This window comes from Rhododendron vialii, chromosome 4a, assembly GCF_030253575.1.
Source record: "Rhododendron vialii isolate Sample 1 chromosome 4a, ASM3025357v1".
NCBI lineage: Eukaryota > Viridiplantae > Streptophyta > Magnoliopsida > Ericales > Ericaceae > Rhododendron > Rhododendron vialii.
This window is the reverse complement of record NC_080560.1, coordinates 25423875-25439103: the sequence shown is the minus strand read 5'-3', so window position 1 is coordinate 25439103 and position 15229 is coordinate 25423875. Positions and strand designations below refer to the sequence as shown.

General features: G+C 40.5%; 1 protein-coding gene across 1 annotated transcript; it reads left to right on the top strand.

The window, feature by feature from the left end:
- Positions 1-8776: 8776 nt before the first annotated feature.
- On the top strand, positions 8777-14921 carry LOC131323526 (myb family transcription factor PHL7-like). The gene is made up of 6 exons (XM_058355364.1): positions 8777-8991; positions 9115-9191; positions 12570-12609; positions 12894-12951; positions 14083-14152; positions 14379-14921. Exons 1-6 carry the CDS (start codon positions 8850-8852, stop codon positions 14580-14582), a joined length of 591 nt encoding a protein of 196 aa, XP_058211347.1. The 5' UTR covers positions 8777-8849; the 3' UTR covers positions 14583-14921.
- Positions 14922-15229: the final 308 nt, after the last annotated feature.

Here is a 15229-nt window from a genome sequence, read left to right as displayed (position 1 = left end):
GATCAAATCGTACCTGTGATAGGAAAAATAAATGTCAGTATAACAAAGATAGCATGAAGATGGATGTGTAAAATGTGCTATACCTGGTCCACCGTCAGACAGTCTAAAACCCGTCTCCAAGCCAGTAGGTCCATAGCAGGCGACCGTGTCCTCCGAATTCCTTTTAGCCAACGAGCTGCCCATGGGACGAATCTAGGTTCTCCATGCCTCGTTGGAGGAGGAAACTGCAATAGATGCTTGAAAGCCCAAAGCTGCAAGCAGAGGTAAAGACAAGCATTAATTATGGAAACTAAAGCAATAGAAGAATGGTGAAGAAGGTTAAAACGTATACCTCAAGAACACGGTGATGTCCACCCAGCGAAAGGCTAACACCTCGAGAGCAAGCACTCATATGCCCATACAGTGTGGCCAAAGCAGGAGTCCCCCAGTCAAACTCCGTTATAGTCTCCAGATTTACTAAGGTAGCTAGAAACTAAATGTGCACGGAGTTCTCCTTATTACAGAACAATGTTTGGCCAAGAAGGTAAAGAAGAAAAGCCCTCACCAATTGCTGCATTGATACCTCAGACTTGATGCCCACGCGATCAAACTGCTCCTGAAGTCAGGAATAAGTAATGTGGCCACCCGTTGGCACCTCAGGAACTTTCCCTAGAAGATGCTTAAGAATGCCTTCTCGTTCATGAATCTGTGGTCAATTGGAAGAGGATCGTTGCCAACCCTCAAACCTGTAAGCAGAGAAAAGTCACCCGGTGTGATTGTCATCTCTTGAGCCGCGGGAAAATGGAAGGTATTGGTGGTATCCCACCACCGCTCCACTAGTGCTGTAGTTAATCCCAACTCCGATTTCGGAAGATGAAAGCCTAGTATCAATTGCTCGAAGCCAGCCAAAGCAACTGCATCTTTGGCATCCTGGGAAAGCCTCTCATACCATTCAAAAACCTGGGGATAGCTCCCCCAAACGCGTAGCTTCTCGTTTGCTTGGCAAAATGCAAAGAAGAGATCAATACAAAAGCATAAGGAAATCACCTACACAGGGGGCAATTTCTAAAACCCAATTTAATTTTCAAATATCAATCATTGCTTCATAGATTCTTATACAAACACTATCATTGGCAGGAGAAATGTACCTTTGCATTGGTGAAACCGAAGTGTTGCTCCGGTTCTTTACGCAAAACCTCGGGCGGGACATCGCTAAGAGGAGGACGATATCGTAATGAACTGCCATGCTAGATTATGTGAACTGGAGGGACATACATGGCGGCATCAAAAGGGGACAAACCATCGTTACTCGTATCGAAAGGAGTCTCAAAATCTATCTCAGGAGGACTGGGTTGCGAAGAGCTTCCTCCAACAATGGGTGTACCGCTCGAGTGAAGAAAACGAGTACTCGAAACCCCACCAATAATTGTGGCCTCAACGGCCGGAGCTTTGCCTGAGTCCCTTGATGCGACGGAGAAAGTAGAAGAGTCGGTGGTAGTATCGACCGGAGAAGGAGGAGGCGAAGAATCCATGGAAGAAATGACAGAGATGGAGGAAGAACAGTGGCGAACAAATGGCGGCAAAGGGCGGCGGTGACCAGAGAGAGAGGAACGGAGGCAATCGCTCGGACGGGAGGGAAGAAGGAGAGGTGGAGGAAGAAGGATAAAATGATCCGCGAAATCGATAGAACTTAACTTAAATCAATTTTCTGACTTTTGGCTTTCTCACGGTCGAGTCATCGATTCTCCGGCTGAGACATTGATTCTTCAGCCTCTAAATCTATTTCCTGGCCCCTTAATCTATCTCCTACAACAGCATCAATTTTTGCTCAATGCACCATATCAAGCAATTACAAGGATCTGGGTCCATGACCAACAGAACCGATGATGAAGGATGGTTAAAGCAAGCCTTGAGGGCATCCCCGAACTCAAAGGGTATAAAATACTGGTGCTGGACCCACTTTGGGTTCCTTTATGGACCTCTAAAATTGAAAAGTTTACGACGGCCCTGTGCCCTACTCGATAAACCTCGATACCTTATACTTCAGCCCCACGCCCCAGGTATGACAGTCATCATGTCCTATGATCATTACCATCAAGCTACCCAGTGGCTCTATACTCTCTAGTCAAACAAGGCCCGAGCTCACTACTCTAATAGCTCCACAATTATTGACCATTCAGTAACCCCGTGTCCATTATTTCTTGGCATCTCAGCAACTCTGTACTCACCATCTTCAAGCTCACCAGTTAAGCAAGCACCATGTGCTCATTACCTCGATAACTCCACACTCAACCATTCAGCGGCTCCGTGCTCACTCATCAAACAAGCTCACTGCTTCAAAGTTACTCAGTAGCTCTGTATCTCAACAGCCCCGCACTTGCCATTGCGATCATTTAGCAACTCCGCGCCCACTACCATCAAGCTACTCAGCAACTCTATGCCCATAAATTCACTATTTCAAGCTCCATAGCCCCGTGGTCATTATCTCTGTCACTCAGCAGCTCCATGCCCATACTCATTTAGCAAGCCCTGTGCTCAAGTAGCTCTGCACTCACTACTTCAACTATTCAGCAGCTTTATGCTCACCAATCTCCAACAAATCGCTTAGCAGCTCTAAGCTAACCATCTCTATAGCTCTACGCTTGCTATCTCAACATCTCCAAGCTCACCATCTCCATCAAGTCACCCAACGGCTCTACGCCCACTACTTACAGGCTCTACGCCCATTACTCAGCGGCTTTATGCCAATTACTCAACAGCTCTATGCTCACTATCTCAGCTGGCTCCCTACCGCAACATCAACAAGATATCATTTGTTCTCAAGCTCTACGATTGAATGCTTAAAGTCTAACACTTTGAATGCTCAAAGCTCTCTAATTGAATGCAAAACTACTGCGTACTGGATGTTCAACTCTATGTTCGAATGCCTAACCATTGTGTACTAGATGCTCAAAGCTTGTACTTTGAATGCTCGGACTCTACCCTCCGAATGCTCGAGCTCTATACTCTGAATGCTCAAGTCCAAAACTTGAAAGAAGCTCTAAGCTTGAAACAACACACACGGATGGGCCCGTGCACAATTGTATCAACATTGTCATCATCGAGTCTGCATCATCCTCATATCTAACCTTTATCATACACATACTATGTTTTGCAACTTTCTATCACTCATGAGACAGGTCAATCCTGCATAAAACAGCCTCTACACCTTGGTTCTCTCACTTCAAGCTCTATGCTGTGACTATCAACCGGCTCCGTGCCTCGGTTCCATCGCTTTAAGCTCCAAGCTCTCAGGCTCTTGCCTTATGATTGATACCGGCTCTGCGCCTCGGTTTTATCACGTCAAGCTCCATGACTACAACTGGCCCCGTGCCTCAGTTCTCTCACCTCAAGCTCCATGTTCCAGAAATTGGCCTTGTGCCCCCAAATCTCAAAACTGGTGCCTGATCGTCTTCAGAAGATGGTTTGGACTCCACCCAAAAATTACATCAATTCCATCAAGCTCATTCGCAAGAATAGGCTACCCAACCGAGTTCCCCTCAGTCAAAGTAAGGATGGTCATGAAAAGCAATCGACTCACCCGCTGTGTACTGATCTACCCCAAAATACTGAGGATGCTCTCAGCAAAAACTTCCCCGGCAGCTCAGCTCTCCTTCAACTACTCTCTGCCAAAATCCTGGCATAGCCCAAGTACGTTGCACTACAACTTTAAAAGCCTGAAGGTACGTCCACTGTATGTAATCCTATGAACTTTTTATTTTCTTTATTGCCTCGAACTACGATTGGTCTAAATTTCCCTTGCGGACAGCCTCCCGACCCAACCATAAATAAAACCTTTTTCAAAAAAATCTTGGAATAGTGGTTTGACCAAATTGAGTTGTTTTACGTCTTTGACTCTTACTTGGCATGTCTCGCGAATCCGTTTAAGTTCAGTCAAAGAGGGGCATCTATAGACACCCTAATTATGCCTAACGATTATTTCTAGTCCCACCTTGGGGACCATCCTGATGATGAATGGGTGTATGTGATTGCTAATTGACTTCTCATAAACCTTAGGACTTTTGGTGAGTACTTTTAGCCACTTAGAGGACCCAATTCAAAGCCAAATACCCTTTCAGACAGAAATACAGCATCCTAGAAAAATACATCTATCGGCTGTAATATTGATCCAATGGTATCTACATCATTCTTTCACCCGTGAAATATGTTGTTTGAAGATCTCCCTGAGAGATTGATCCCTCGCCCGTGAGAACCATTCCTCGGCTGCCAGATCGTCCGTTTCCAGATTCTGGAATGTTCTGTCAATCGTTTGATCTGATGCTCAAAACCCTAGCAGCCTTTTTTTCCCAATTCTTTTAGGCTACGAAAAGAGATTTGAGTAGAGATCTTCTAACCCTAAACTACCTTTTTGATTCACGCCATTTGATTGGCCTAAGTGAGTCACTAATTGCCTATATAAAGAGGCACTTAGGGTTCAAAATAATACACACAATTTACCCTCTCAAGCCATAATACTTTGCAGAAATACTCTCTTATGCTCCCACTACAAAAGCCCTAATATCCTGAAGACAGCCACAATCCGACGATCAAACCCCAGAAGTACAAACCCTAACCCTAAGGTTTTCGAGAAGCAAATTAGTTAATTACCTTCAATCCGAAGCAATCAAGCAACTGAGGGATCAAGGTGGTGAGGCCCAGGGGCCTATGGTTTGATCCTTTTTAATGTTTTTGTACTGTAATTGTAGCATTTTGATTTTTTGTTAATTATTTGTTCTGGTGTGAGGAAGAATATCGGCTGGGACATCGATCCTTCGACCGATACATTAATCCAGAAGGATCCCTCGGTCGTGACATCAATTCATCGCCCACGGGATCCATTCCCTGGAACAGTCTGCTTTCTACTTTGATGCATGTTTCAATTGCTGTTCTGGCTCACCTTATCCAATGTTAAAGGCTAACAATCAGATTATGTGTTTTAGAATTAAATAAAGCAAGTACTAATCATATGTTGAACAATTATGGGCCAGTCTCACAGCTGGGCAAAGAGGAGTGCCTAACACCTTCCCCTTATTGTACTCTTGGCTCCCGTACCCGAATTCTCTATCTGATTTTCCTAGCTTTTATAAACTAGGTGGCGACTCTATTTTGATGATAAACGTCATTATGTGGCGATGCTCCTAGCCATGGGAATATCCATGATCTTGGTTTATGAAGTGGAACCGAACAAACATTGATCAATCTATATGACGATGCCCCGTTTGGGAGGTGTCTACAAGGTTCGAAAAAATAAAGAAGAGAGGGAGAAAATAGAGAAGGAAAAGTCATACCAGTCGCCCACCACGCCAGAACCGAAACCCAACCGCCGTGAAGCGATGCCGAAGGACTCCCAAAAACGATTGGAGGAACAAGACGCCGAGAGAACACAGCAACACCCAACCACCACCATCGCCACCCAACTTTGCTGCAACGCCAATCATTTTGTGAATAAAAGAACGGGATTAGATCAGAGGGGTGTGGGCTCGCCGACCGGCGCGCCCGAGAGTCGCCACCTGAATTTTTGAGATGGATGATACGAGAAATCGAGAGTTTGTTTGAAAGAAAAAAGCTTTTGATCTAGCAAAAACGTTGAGACTTTGGGTTCGGGAGTCACGTTACGAACGGGGAAGGTTTTGTTGAAAAGCACCCCGCTTGCCCGGTAAAGACCGGTCTCTACTAAACATTTTTAATGGGGGATTTAATATCGTTCGAAAAACTTAACTTTGATTAAAACATGTACGGGAAAGAGACATGGGATTTAATATGACACACAAACGTGCTTGGTGTGTTCGTTGTACAGTAGGAAATGGATGTACAGTGTATAAATAACAAAAAGCTATACAGAGTGAAAAACTGATACTGTCAAATTAAATGCTGCACGGTAGAAAAATACACCGCACGGTGTACTAGGAATTTCATGTGGTATATATTTCTGCACATTCCAAAATGATTCGAGTTTGCATCATAAAATGAACTCTTAGCCTCTAAAAAGGACTATTTTTCGTATTTTGAGTTTCCAGAAAATAGATTGTAAAGCCTTCTGATTCATTTTATTATGCAAAACCTTGCTAAAAGCCATTTTGAGATGTCAAAAGTGACTTTTAACTTGAAAATTCATTCTGGAATGTTCCTGCACAGCTTTTGGATAACATTAGCTGAAGTAAATGAGAGAAATACTAAATGAATTGAACAAAACAACAAAATAAAATGCCGCATGGTGGATTACATTACGCCGTGGGATGTAGTAAAACACTGCATGTTGTAATGTATCCAGTGCATAAACTGTTTTTGTGCTTTTTGAATATAAAACTCTTTTGAGATCCAAACTTAGTATCAAAAGACCGAGAAGAGTCTCGATTGGCCCCCCTTAAAGCTACACGTAGTTTAGCCCAAGAAATGTGTTTATACCTTTTGATCGAAGCTTGCATGTACTTGAAGATGGAGGAATGGAGGTTGATTTGGACTGGAAACTCCTAAAATCAGTTGGGTTTATGAGTTTAGGGAGATTTGTGTGTGTTTTGTGAAGATTGATGAGCTTTTGTAGAGAGAATAAGAAGAAAAAACAGTTTGAGACTGATTTTTGTAATAACCCAACTTGAAGGTTGATGTAGAGAGAGAAAGAGATGTGTATGGTGGTGTGAAATGGCTGAAAATGGGCGTATATATAGGCAAAAATATGCTTGGAGTGCACCGAAAGGCAAAAAATGTGAAAAACGTGCTTTAAACAGTCTGCTGACACACAAGAGAATCTGTCAGATGCTCCTTCTAACGGTGTTTCAAAATGCTGCACAATGGAGTGATTTTTTGAATTTTTTTGGAATGCCAAGCGACGTTTCTGAGATGCCGCGCGGTATTTCGAGACAACATAGCACATTGAACTTCACGGGAGCGTCCTGGACACTTCCGAACTCGGATTTGAGCGTTGTTTGAAGCGTTGGAAAGCTTGTTGAGTCATCTTTCTAACCCAATTGGTTTCACTCAAAGACATTTTATACATTCAAATGTGTAACCATTTTACCATCAGTGTGTCATAGAAAAAGTTATTTTTGATAAAGTAAACGCATCTTTCTCTTTTGCAATTGAACCGGGGGCCACCATACATGTTTAAAATGGGATTTTCTTGAGGTTAGTAAAGGAGTAGCAAAGGAGCAACAATCCAAGCCTGAAGGTATATTTTTCCTTATTTCGTGATCGATGAACTTAAAGATTATTCGGAGGCTCAGATTGGGGTGTCTATAGGGGGAAGGGGAAATAAAGAAAGGCGGACAGAGAGATGATAGAAGAGAAGAGGGGGGGGGGGGGTTGAGGTGGCGCGGTGTGGCGGGGGCGCTTGTCTTTCATTCTTTTGATGCAGGTGCAGGTGGTGCTCTTGAGATGGGGTTTTGTGTTTTTCTTTTTGTGTTACAGGTGCAGGTGGTGCTTGATGCGGCAGTGCTATTCTCTAGAGTGGTTATTTGTTGGCTGTAGGATGAGGTTTTGTTTGGCTGTGGGCGGTTGAACAATTGTTGGTGGGCTTCCAATCGGTTTTGGGCCTTTTAATAGATGCACATAGTTAGATCTCGTTTTGATTGAGTTGTATGTTTGCAGTTGTTTCTGGATTTGGGTACGGTGTGAGCAGGAGCTTAGTTAGGTGGGTTTTTTTATTTTCGTAAGTTTTCCTTCCAATAACCAAGGTTGTGGTGTGAACATGCATTTTCACTATCGATTCTACGATGTAGTTGGCTTTTCGGCCATCTAGTTGCATACGGCTCTACCATGCATGTAGTGCTCTCTACCACAAGTGCAAAAAAAGCCTCTTCGTTGGCATCGATAGCACTAGGTTGGCATCGGTCAGTCTCTGCGGGAAACATCGTCAATTGCGGAACTATCGTGATAGTTGGACATCGGCAAGTAGCATGCGCGGCTTCGACACTTGGCCGTTTGATCCATTTATCACTGGACTTGAATCGTTCATTTGATTGGATGTGTTATCTGTCTCCATGTGTGTAATAGGTCTTTGTATCAGTTGTTTTAGTTGAACACAGTAGGTTGTAATCAACGTATTCATCAATGGATTTTTCACGTGTTTCCAAAAAAAAAAAATCAAATGGCTTGGATAAAGTGACAAATTTGGCGATTGCCAACGTTGATGCCAAATTTGGCCATATCTTTTTGAAATTTTGGCATTGAATTAGACCCAAGTGTAACCAACTGGGACTAGCTCAGTTGAAAAGAACTCTTGCATATCACTAGGAGGTCAGAAGTTTGAGTCTCCCCATCTACATATGAAGGTTCCCTTAGAGAGTTTATCCTTTCTTTCTTTGTTTCTCTATCCTATAAAGTGTTTATTTCTTGTATTAGTTGAGTTGTTGGGCTTGGTTGTCTCGTGGACTCTCACAGTTAATGTAGTATCACGGGTTTGTACTTTATACTTCGTATCTGATGTAAAATGATATCTTCTATTGATTGACAAAAGAAAAATAAAATAAAAAATGAAGAAGAATTAGACCCAAGTGTGAAGAGTTTTGGTTTTGCAATTCATGATGCTAAATTTTGGCTTTAGCATGGAGTACAAGGGTGGACTTGCTCTAAGATTCTTCGGGGTCATCATAATCTTGGATTTCATCACCACAGCAATCAAACCCAAGTTTCTTGGTTTGAAAACCGTTGGCCTGTTTCCAAATTTCTTGGTTAATTAATTCCTCTAAATTGCGGGCACTTCACGGCATCTCTCACCCTCCTTATTTATACTCTCTTTTGTGCCCAACCACTCCACAAGAATTTTGTTTACAAAGTTTTTGGTGTTTTCTCCTTTCTTTCCAGAACCCATATATTCGAGTCGATTCCTTAGCAAAATGCCGAAGAGCATTGCTAAAGATATCGACACAGATATGGGTTTGGGCATATTTGATGGATCAGGTAAAGATCGATTGAAATGGACAGAGGAATTGCATGATTTGTTTGAGAAGGCGGTTAATCGACTTGGTGGTCCTGACCGTAAGTTTTGGAAATCATATGAATGTTTTGAACAGCTCGGTTTGTCTAGGAGTCTTTGTTAATGATTCTAACGGACTTTGTTAATTGTTCGTGTTTTCTTATCTTGGGGGATTGGAAATCCAGGGGCCAAACCAAGAGGGATACTGAAGACTATGGGGACTTCAGGACTGACCATCTACCATGTCAAAAGCCACTTGCAGGTACAAACACACCCACCCTCTCCCTCTCTCTCTCTCTCTCTCTCTCTCACACACACACACACACACACACAATCTTGACAATTGCGTATGTCCTGAAACATGCAATGGAGTAGTGAGCTATAATATTGAGGAGCCATCGGGATTTGAGCGTGCTTCTTGAAGAAAATTAATGTCGTCTTAGTGGTTTGATGTCGTGTAAGTAAGACTTCGTTCTGCTCATGTTGTGGTGGACCCATAGAATTCTATGGGTGATTATTTCCTTTAGAGATCATGCTGCAAATCTGGGACATCCCTACCAAGTCGCCAGCTGTGGATCCAAAAATTTAGTTTCAACGAGGCACTTATTAGTGCTCGCTTATGCTCAAGTTATGGTGTTATACAAAGTTTAGGGAGGGGGGTCTGGGACGTCCGACGACGTTCCGTGGTCGCTGGTAATAAGAAAGAAAAAGCTGAAAAACAAAAATTAATAGTAGGAAAATGGAAGGGTAAATTTTGCATATCCGTCATGGCGTCATCTTCTGGTATACTCTATATATTTCCTTATTAGGATCCCCTACAAATTCATAATCCAAATAAACTTATTATTCTTTAGAAGCGAAAACTCCTGATATAGAGGGAAGATTGGATTCTATTAACGGATATAACGTGGTGCAGTATATTTCGTGTGGAGGCTTCGGTTATGGCCTCGGTAACCTGGCCAGACCATCGTTGACCGAGGTCTCATATTGGTACGGTCTATAGGATTGTACAGGCGGGCCACAGCGTATATCCTTCTATTTGCTTGCTCGGTATCGAACCTCCTGTTAATGCTTCGGTTAATTACCGAAGCATGCATTCCGTTAAGGTCTCTTAAAAGAGCGTAGCATAACAAGAGGGGACCAAGAGCGATACGTGACAGATAGGATCATCTAGGCCAGGTCTGGCCATGTGCTTCATAACCGCCTTATTCGGTGCGTCATCTGTGATGTCATCCGAGGCGGTTACCTGAGCGTATCCTTCACGCGCTAGCTTGGAGGCCAAGCAAACCTAGGTCTATAAATACAAAGGGACTCTAACCTAAAGAGGTATGCGATCTTTTCCTAACCCTAGATCTATATCCACCCCTGAGATCTAACTTGATCGTCGGAGGGTCACTGGGCTGTTCAAGCCCTAGTGACTTGTTGCAGGTTCAGAGGCGGGTGAACGGAGCAACAGAAGAGGAAAACTAACTCAGGTCAAGGTCCCTCCAAATCGAATCCCGTCATTTCGTTTTTTCAAAAAAAACTAAGGATGTAAAATTTATAACAGCTCCCGGATATGTGGCCACATAATAGCTCCGGATGAGACCATCGGATATGTGGTCATAGCTCTGAGAGCTATGGCCACTCATCAAACACTATATATATTTTAACTTTGTTGATGAGCAATGTTGAAAAAAGTTCACTACAAGAAAAAGAATATTTGTTGATGAAAAAAATGGTGATGAAATTTAATTTTTATCACCAAAAGTTACTATAGGTTTTTAGTATAGTAATTTTTGCTTTCGTCGGCAAATATACTTTTTCTTGTAGTGATTTCTCCAACCTACACATCAAAAGAGACCATCAAATTAAATTGGTGATACTTTCTCTCTCTTTAAATATAGTGACTCCTCAAAGAATCAATTCAGTAGTATAATACCAAAAAAGACTTTTAAAAAAGAAATGAATTAATAAAGTTTGAGGAGTGGGTTGTGAGTCATCAAAATGCTACATAGGTCATCAAAAGGAGATATTTTTCAGTGCCAGGTGGGCACGAGACACGTGGTGCCCGTGCCCATCTCAGCCGTCCAATGAAGTGTTGGAGGGCTCAGATTTGTTTGGCAATTTTAAAGTGTGAAATGACTAAAATACCCCTCGGCTGTCGAATAGATCTGAGCCGTTCAACACTTCATTGGACGGCCGAGATTGGGCAAGGGCACCACGTGTCCCGTGCCCACCCGGCACTGAAAATTTTCTCCATCAAAAGGTTTGTATGGTAAAAATTTTAGATGAGTGGTTTAATTGGGGATGCTCTTAGAGCATCCACAATGGGAATAATCAAAATCAATAACCAAAATGTGTCATGTCAACATTTGATTATCCATTTAGTTTATAATCAAACTTAACAACATTTATCTCCACATTGGTTATTTTTGCATCCCTATAAAAAAGACTCCCATAGTACGCAATGCACCTATGTCCAATTTCAAACGAGTTTCAATCACACACCCGACCACACCAAATTATTCGTCTCGATGAGACGATTCTAATGTGGGGTATTTTTTAGTTATTGAGTTTTGAATTTGGTTATTGGATTTGGTTATTGAGTTTTGATTATTGGTAAAAGTTGTTAAGTTTGGTCATGGAATGAGTGGAATTTGGTTATTTGCTAAAAGATTTATAACTTTGCTTATTACAATGTAAGGTATTTTTTTAGTATTGTTGTTAAGTTTGCTTATCTATACCAATTTAATTATTACAATGGGAATGCTCTTACAAGTTATATTGGCAAAAATTATTTGCCTACCTAACCTTGAATCTTGAGTCCGCCCATGATAAATCCTTCGAGGATTACCAAGTGCTATATATATAGAGTAGTTTTGCGGTTCACTCGCCCGGATTTTCTTATGGTCCGAATTTTTCATTTTCCGATCGATTTGTCATGATCCGAGCCGCTCAATGTGATCAGAACGTGATCTGTTCAGTAAAAAACTGCTCAGATTAAGCCCTTCCTGATCATTTTTTTTGTTGATTTATCGCGGATACCTTTAAAATCACATTCTGATCACATTGAGCGGCTCGGATCATCGAAAATCGATCAGGAAATGGGATGTCCAGACTGTCCGGACTGTAAAACGTCCGGACCTGAAAAGAACTCACATATATATACAAACACACACACAATCCTACGGTCATAGTCACAGTATGTCCTATAAGCATATCTGTCAATGGAGAGATTATTCGTCAGGGAAATGCTATGGACACATCAATGTGTCACATTCTAATCACACATTTCTCACATATATGTGTGGATTGTGTGATTCTCACACTTAATCTCAGACTTCATAAAAATGTGTAGTTGAGGAGAAAGCCTCGGGGTATTGAAATTTTTTTCCCATCAATGGTACGCAGTACTATCATTTTGTTCCCATCAATGGTACGCAGTACTATCATTTTGTGTCCGGAGTCTAGACGAACAACGGGCCTACGCGTTATCCTTATTTCATACTAATCACACTTTCTTTTTTTTAAGTAACAATATTATTTCATGTGTATATCTTCGGATCTTCCTACTATACATACAAGGATCATGGATATATAGTATATACATTTCGACTATGGCGACACTTTTAGTATTGAGTTTCCCTTTTTTTCCCAGAAATATCGGATGACAAAGTTTATTCCAGAATCCTCCAATAGTAAGTTTCACCAATTCTCCAGTATCTTTTTAAATTTATTTTTTTTATAACTCTTCTCAAATTAATTTTCTTTTCTTTTTTTTTTTGAACGGCAAATTAATTTTATTTTCTCCACGGGAAACTGAAAAATATTTGATCTTTTACCGAATAGATGATAGACATGGTGAAATATTGAACTGTTTGATGTTGTTGACATATATGTTAGTTATTTTTTATCAGCATTATTGTTTTTGATTGGCGACATATCGAACTTCTTACTTGATGTTATAACTGTATGGGAGCAGGAAGCAAGTATGAGAGGAGAAGTAATTCTGAAATAATGCCCAACTTCAGCCTAACATCGTGTGTTGTTGCTTATTCTTCTTCCACTTCTTCTTGCTTTTAAAAAAATATCAATCTGACTGGAGCTTCGTTGAATATATATATATATATATATATATATATATATATATATATATATATATATATATATATATATATATATATATATACAGATTCAATCAAGTAAGGGCGCCCTTACCTTGTTAAGGTAAGGACCTCCCATTTTCCGATCGAATTTCGATGATCCGAGCAGCTCAATGTGTTCAGAATGTGATTTTAAGGGTACTCGCAAGAAATTGGCAAAAAAAATGACCGGAAATGGCTTTATCCGAGCAGTTTTTGTTTGTTTTTTATCGAACGGTTCAAATAAAAACTGCTCGAATGAAGCCCTTCCTAATCTTTTTTTTTGCTGATTTCTCGCGGGTACCCTTAAAATCATGTTCGGAACACATTGAGCGGCTCGGATCATTGAAATTCGATCGGAAAAAGGGAGAAAAGGGGAAGCCCTTACCTTAATACGGTAAGGGCGCCCTTACTTGAAGGAGACTATATATATATATATATATATATATATATATATATATATATATATATATATATATATATATATATATATATATATATATAGAGTCCCTTTCAGGTAAGGGCGCCTTCATTTAAAAAAAAATGCGGACATCCCCTTTTCTCGTATTTTCCAATCAAATTTCGATGATCCGAGCCGTTCAATGTATTCAGAACGTGATTTTAAGGTTACTACCAAAAATCAGCAAAATTTTCCAATCAAATTTCGATGATCCGAGCCGTTCAATGTATTCAGAACGTGATTTTAAGGTTACTACCAAAAATCAGCAAAAAAAAAAGACCAGGAAAGGCTTGATTTGAGCAGTTTTTATTTGAACCATTCGATAAAATACAAACAAAAACTGCTCGGATTAAGCCATTTCCGGTCCTCTTTTTTGTTGATTTATTGCTAATGCCGTTAAAATCACGTTCTGAACATATTAAGCGTCTCAGATCAACGCAAATTGGTTGAAAAAGGCACGTCCTTAACTTAATACACTTAATACGGTAATGGCGCACTTACTTGAAGTTGTGTGTGTGTGTATATATGTATGTATGCTAATCTTTGCGATGATTGTAAACTATTTGTAGATGTTCTCAGCTTAATGAAGCGTTGAAAATCCACAAGGAAACAGAAATGGGATTGAGTGATCGACTTGAGGTACCAATGTTTTTACACAAACATAAATAGAAACGTGCACAGACAAGATCAATCTTTAGATTGCTGAAAAAAAAAAAAAAAAAATTGATCGGACTTCTAGCAAGGGTGGATCTCATAACAAAATCTCCACGTTCTAGGATACATCCTTGCGGATATAGTTTGTGTCAGAATCTGTGGTGATTTCTATGGATGCAAACTTTTATATTGTATTTTTTTCATTTTGAAGGTTCAAAGGAGCTTGAAACTTAAGATCGAAGCCCAAAGAAGATACTTCGAGAGAATCACAGAGGATTTCAAAAACCGAGTGAACATTGCAAAATCCAACAACAAGGCCTTTTCCCCGGTATCACTACATTCCTTTTGTGAGGATTTGGATTCAAATCCCAAGGAATCCGAATCGGATTCAGAAATTGAAAAAATACAATCTTAAGAAGAATCCCAATCTCCAAAAAGGCCAAGGACAAAGGAAAATGATTTGCTGGAAAAATATATGGTTGCATCACTTGATTCAAAGTATCACAATCAGAAATTGTTCTATTCACGCATGGAGTGTGACAGCCTTGAATTCACCTTTGGTTCCATCTGTATATAGCTCTTGCAATTAGCCCATTTAGTTTGGCTAAATAAAATCCCAAAGTTATTTGGGAATTAAGGTGGAAATAATTGGTATTTTTCTTTGTAACAGTCTCTCCGTTTTTGTGATCAAGAAAAAACTTGCGATTGAGTTTCAAAATTAATTCTCAAGATGAGTACGTAGTTTGCTCTGTAATACCTAATGCGCACACTAAATTTAAATTGAAATGGGGATTGTTTTTGTTTCTAGTACTTTACATGATGACGTCTGGACGTGTGGTTGATCAGGATGTCTACATGGATTTAACTTGTATGGTTGAAAACTTAACAATCTTCTAAGTACTAGCTCCTTGCAGCAGGTTTGGTATATGATTGTTGATCGGATAGGGTGTCAACATCGTTGAGATTTTATTCGCTCATTGTGATGCCATCTTCTCTTGCTTCCTTTCTCGTACTGTTCCCTCTGATGATTAATAAAATCTTAGTATTTTCATTGTTAAAAAA